General features: G+C 37.8%; 1 protein-coding gene across 1 annotated transcript; it reads right to left on the bottom strand.

Moving 5' to 3' along the window:
* Positions 1–330: 330 nt before the first annotated feature.
* Positions 331–1,331, bottom strand: LOC112499860. The gene is made up of 2 exons (XM_025103132.1): positions 741–1,331; positions 331–627 (listed from the first exon to the last, which is right to left on the bottom strand). Exons 1-2 carry the CDS (start codon positions 1,329–1,331, stop codon positions 331–333), a joined length of 888 nt encoding a protein of 295 aa, XP_024958900.1.
* Between the last annotated feature and the right edge of the window lie 5,082 nt (positions 1,332–6,413).

The following is a 6,413-nucleotide window of genomic DNA, read 5'->3' as shown; positions in this document are numbered from 1 at the left end:
ATMTTTCTTAGTAGCTAAGTTCAACTGTCTATAGTCCATACAAATCCTCCACCCGGTAATGGTTCTAGTTGGGATAAGTTCGTTTTTGTCGTTGGTGATTACCGTGGTACCACCTTTCTTAGGCACGCATTGTACCGGACTTACCCAACCGCTACTAGCAATGGGGTAAATAATACCCGCATCTAACCACTTCAAGATTTCCTTTTTAACCACTTCTTTCATGATTGGGTTTAGCCTTCTTTGAGGTTGTACCTTTCCAACACTATTTTCTTCCAATATGATATTATGTTGGCAAAGGGACGGACTTATTCCCCTAATATCAGCTATGGTCTAACCGAAAGTTTTCTTATGGTCTTTCAACAAATCTATCAACCTTTCCTCTTGTTCACTACTTAAGTTGGAAGAAATAATCACGGGCAATTTTTCTCCTTCGATAAGATATGCATACTTAAGATGTGAAGGCAGTGGTTTTAACTCCAAATCGGGTGCTTCTATAATGGACGGGGTTTGGGTTGGTATATCTTTAAAATCTAACTGTTCAAAGGCAGCTATGTCCTCAAGTAAGTCTTCTTCACAAATGTCTTCTGCCATGCCGACAGTGTCTCCACTGTGGACACAGTCTCTCCACTGTGGACACAGTCGATCAAACTTAGATCTAAATTTTCACCTACTGAGTAAATAGACGAACAGTCCTCAATCTCCCCATTGAACTTAAGAGTCTTAAACACATTGAAAGTTACCTGCTGGTCATTTACTCTCAAGGTCAACTCACCCTTTTGTACATCAATCAATGTCCTACCCGTAGCAATAAAGGGTCTCCCTAAGATGATCAGAACATTCCTATCGGCTTCATAATCTAACACTAGAAAGTCGGCTGGAAAGATGAATTTGTCCACTTTAACCAAGATGTCTTCAATTTTAYYTTTCGGATATGCCAAGGACCTATCCGCTAATTGCAAAGTCACGGTAGTAGGTCGAACTTCCCCAATTCCCAACTGATTAAAAATGGACAAAGGCATGAGATTTATACTTGCCCCAAGGTCACACAAAGCATGGCCTACCTCTTTCCCACCAATAGAGCACGGGATGGTGAAACTTCCCGGGTCTTTTAATTTTGGGGGAATTTTGCAAGTAAGAAGGGCACTACATTCCTTTGTCAAAGACACAGTCTCAAATTCACTAAGTCTTCTCTTTTTATTGAGGATGTCTTTCAAAAATTTAACATAACTAGGCACTTGCTCGAGAGCTTCTACCAAATGTATGTTAATGTGGAGTTGCTTAAAGATGTCCAATAACTTCTTAAACTGTACATCTACATTTTTGTCTTTCATCCTACCTTGTAACACCCCTAAAAATATGAGGCAAAAAGGACTGAAATATGAAACGAAAAATCGGAATTTTATAAAAAGAATTCACCCAACAGTACCGAGACGATAATTATCAACCTACTAATCTAGATTACTCTATATTTAGATTAAAGGCGGTATTTCTTTATATCTCCAAAWRTAWCGTATCACTAAAACAAACGCGACGCTCTAAAGTAATAAAGGCTTAATCTGCAAAAGAGTCTTTCACGAACCAACGCTCCTCTCATCCCTTTAGAGTCAAAGGAGTTGCATAATTCATGAATTGTAGCGATGGTGTGGAGGATCCTTATGTATAACCTATTCAAAATTCCACTTAGCTAATGTAATTTTGAGTAAGTTGTTACATAAGCATGCTTGAACTCACTATTATTACAAAATTATGATTGTGTTGGTACCGTATTATGTTGATCCCGTATTTCTTTTTCCCTATCCTACTCTCCGTCACTCTCTTGCTTACGCCTAGTACTCTAGAAGATGTTTAAGGCAGTATATGGAAATTTGAAGGAGACTTGTTTGTCTATATGTAGTGGATTAAGCAAAGAGATTAACCTATAAATGGAATGGGATGGATAATGATATGAAAAGGTCTTCGACACTTTTGCCAGCCATCTTTAACCCAGATGACTTGACTGCACCATAATCACTCATTTGGCAGAGGTCTTGACTATTATTGCACTGTGGGAAGAGACTCTTCAGTTAAACTTAAGAGGGTAATGGAATTAAATGATCTAGTATGGTGGGTCTTTTATGGATATTTTGCTTCTGGCTTGTTAATTGTTCACAGGATTGGAGACTTAACATGATGACTTAGTGACTGAGCACCTTCATGAAACCTTAGAGTTGCATTTGGATCAGTTTGGAGTATTTGTTATTTGAGTTATTTATGAAGTTTTTTTTTTAATCCAACCTGTTTTAAATATTGTCGGTTCGATGAGTACCAGTGAAGTTTAAGGGTTGAAGATATGTTGCACCTTGAAAGAATCTAATAGGTATTGATTGAAGCAGAGGGTTTAGTCTGAAAGCTACTGTCAGTAGACATAGACATTATGCTCGGAACACAAGGCTAAGGATGTGTCAATTGCATCATTTAGAAGTATTTTCAGGATTAGCTATATTTTGCTATCTAAGCTGGAATATTGTTGTCCATGAAGATAAATCATTGTGAAGTAATTGAGGTTAAGATATTGATGGGTATGGTAAATGGGGAAAATTTGAAGTCGAGCATATTCGCAAGGTGGTAAATGAGATTCTTATGGAATATTATATTTGAGATAAGCTATCTTAGGATTGTGGGTTAGCCCTGGAGAAGAATTGAGCTGCTATAGCAACATAAGTACCTCGGTAGCTGGGCCAAGAGCCTGGTGTAGGGAGACATGATGGAGCTGTGCGCAATAAGAGCATTAATCGATTGCAGGCTTGTAGCAAGACTTGTTATAAGCTATTAATCCTTCCTTCTTGTGAGAGATCTATACTTGGCCTACCATTTCAGTGTTTATTTGTTTATTATGGACTTCTTGATCAATACCCAATTAGTATGGAGTAAAATTTATGCTCACATGGGTTTCCTCTAACTGAACTCTTGTATTTGGTTATTACATTTATTCACTTGGTGCTAAACCTGTGAGGCTTTGCCCAAAGGTTACTGCTTCCTAATTTAGTTTAATTGATAATGATGTTCCACTAACATATGCTAAGTTTTACACTTTCCCTTCATTTCTTTTGTGTGTAGTTTCACGCCCTTGCTGGCCTTGCTTAATTTTTTTCTCCTTATTTTGAGTGGGCACTGAATATGAGCAGAATGGGAAGGATGTTGCTAGAAAAACTTTTGTTGTGCACGACTCTGGAAGTTAACCCTGTCAGAGTAGATTTGATTGGATGAGTAAGTCAATGAGAAAATGTCCAGAAGGTGGTGCCATGTTATATTAAACTTTTAATGTAGTATTGGAGACGATTTTATTGTGGTTATCGATCTTCCTCTATGGACTTACCTCACTATGTAGCATGTGGAAATAAGACATGTATTTGTGGTTTTTTTTCCTTGAACTGGAAATATGATGTTACATTTTTTTGGTTGAGAAATAGCATGCTGTCAGCATATGTACTTTTAATCGAATACTTTTGAGGTCTTACCTTGACTAAGATGACGTCTTCAATTTAGGTTGTTTCTATTACCTGCGGGCATCAGAATGATGTTTTAGACTAGGCAATGATTTTAGTCCAGCTTTACTTTTCACCATTAGTGGAAACGCCTCGTTTCTTTGTTGAACATTATCGAGAACTACTGAACATAGGTAGACTTTAGGTGTTGGAAAATCAAATTTGTTTTATGCTACGGACATTAGCTGAGATTACTTTCATGATTAGATGATTCAGAGTGATGTGTAGGAAAAACGAAGAGAATTTACATGTGACGTTCATTGATCTAGAAAATGCATATGATGGTGTATTGAGGAAAACGTCATGGTGAACTCTTAAATAGAAGAAATCCCCTATCGTGAGTTGGTTTGATTTGTTTCTATGTATGATGGGATGCCGAGTGAGAAAGCATGTGGGGTATAGATGTTATTTCCCTTGTATTATAGATAATATATTCATACTCCAATCCCATTACCATTTTTTATTTTCTTTTTTGGTGGAACATATCTATTAATGATTTGATTCATGTTACTCAGAGAGATCTTTGAACTATGGGAAAGATGATATTTTATGCACCCGCAATAATTGGAGCTATTTATATCTGCTATCACGATTACAATCTTACTCAATTCGATGGAGAATGACAGTGAGACTTCCTATGACTTACATGGCAGTATGTTAGGCCATGGAAAGACAACATGCATACAAAGTGAGTGTGGCAGAAATGTGAATGAGATGTTAAGCATAGAGGATATATTTGGTTAACTAGATTCTACCAACAAGAATTGATAAACTAATGAACATGATTGCTATAGGAGAGGAGTCAACGTGAATGTCAAGCTTTTAGTATTAGGTGGTAGGAAGTGCAACGAAGCTTAAAAACAACTTCGGTAGGACAGGGTAGAACTTGCTATGATTCTTTGTGTGTGTGCCTAACAGCATACATCTAGTATTTGACCTTTGATGCACAATAATATAAAAACTATGATTGTGAATTACCCTGCCATCCTGGAAAAAAAAGAGCAAATGTGGTGGCGGATGCTTTTAGTCGAAAAGAGTACGGTAAAGGGACGAAAGTTGTACTTACTAGAATCGATTTAGTGTCCAGTCTGATTGATCGGATTAAAGTGGCGCAATCCGAGGCACTTCTAGAAGAAAACCTCAGGAGCGAAGTAATGTTAAGACAACGCTTACTGTTGACAGAGGATGGCCGTGGCTTGAAGTTATTTCGAGGACGAAATTAAATTCAAGGAGGGGAGGATTGTAACACCCGAAATTTTACCCCTATTCCTTAGTAAGGTATGCGTTCTTTTTATACCTACGTTTTTTTTATGTTAGGAATTTAGACCTTTATAGTTTTCTTTTCTTTCTTTTTAGATCTTTATATATAAAAATAAAATAAAGTAAGAATGCATAAAAGAAAGAAAAGATGGGGGGTTGCCCCATGTGGATCCTCCTTATTTTGATAGGACTTTTCCCCTTTTACCTGAGAGTTTTTGTATGCTGTCTCCTCACCTTGATGAGTGGGGTAAAAAGGCTTTACTTTGGGAAGGGGGTCCCCTCATCACATGTATCAAGGAAAAAGAATAGGGAGAAGAGAAAAGGAGAGGTGAAATCATTCCTTTGCTGCAAGAAAACAGGTAAACGAAGCTGTTGGATTTTTGAAGAAGGAAACAGCAGCCTAGCTGTTGGTTTGAAGAAGGAAACAGCAGTCTTAGCTGCTGTTTGGTGCGAAGTTTTTCATCGTAGCTGCGGGTTTGAAGGAGAAGATAGCACTGTAGCGGCTGTCTGATCGCGCAACAGTCAGGAAACGGAACAGCAGCCAAGCTGCTGTTTGGCGAAGACAATAGGCAGGATCGAAGCAGTCTTCGCTGCTGGGTGACGTGCGCAGAAGGCCGAAAACGCAGCAGCTGTAACTGCTGTTTGGCGCACGCAACGGGCAGAAAACGCAGCAGTTTGACGCGCGCAAAAGGCCGAAAACGCAGCAGCCGTAGCTGCTGTTTGACGCGCGCAGCAGACAGATAACATAAGCAACAAGCAGAAGCTATGTGAGTTCAAATCAACCCTATATATTTATAATCTTATATGCTTTTGAAATGAAGTATTTTACCTATCCTATGCCTTAATTGCTGCACATATTCACTTAAGGGAAAATGGTTAGTCTTGGGTCAAAAGGATGCATTTGGGAATCTCTTTATTAAAGAAAAGTTGAATTTGGGGCAAATGACTTTAATCATTTAGTAAGATGCTTCTCACAATTTATTGTTGGTATTTGAACTTTAAAAGCTCCATGCCCGGTGTTTGGGATTCTTTACTTGAAATAAAGAATATTATGCTTGAGTTAAGGCCCACGTGAAACATTATTGTTAAATAAGTACTATTATGCCATGATACCCTATTTAAGTATTTTACCTTAATGTAACGAGTCATTAGGCGTGAAGAGTTGTTACATGTATTTTGAGTGAAGGATGACATAATATGGATTTAGGCATTGTGATCATTATGTAATTTCCATAATCACCTTCTAACTCCCACTCAGAAATAGGCATTGTGATCATTATGTAATTTTCGAGATAAAGAGCTTATGATCACGGCCGACTATATGACTGGTTAGGTTGATGTCAATGGTATTAAACCTGTAAGTGATGCTCTATAACGCTAATCTATGCTTACTTTGTGTTCGGTCATAGTTAGCGGTAAATCGGGCCTCCCCCATCATCTTCGGATGTTTTGACTCTCCTTTGTATTATTTATGACTCATTTTCTATATATATAAATATCGTACGATACTACGTCTTTATTTATATTTATATAGTGCATGTATATCGTTTTATTTTATTCGTGGGAAGGATGGTGTAAGTTGGTGATAGGCATTGTGATTATTATGTAATCACCAAATCATCCTCTCAC

This window comes from Cynara cardunculus (assembly GCF_001531365.2).
Source record: "Cynara cardunculus var. scolymus isolate 2C chromosome LG 17, CcrdV1, whole genome shotgun sequence".
In the NCBI taxonomy this organism is placed as follows: Eukaryota; Viridiplantae; Streptophyta; class Magnoliopsida; order Asterales; family Asteraceae; genus Cynara; species Cynara cardunculus.
The sequence above is the reverse complement of the archived record's forward strand: the minus strand, read 5'-3'. Positions and strand labels throughout refer to the sequence as shown.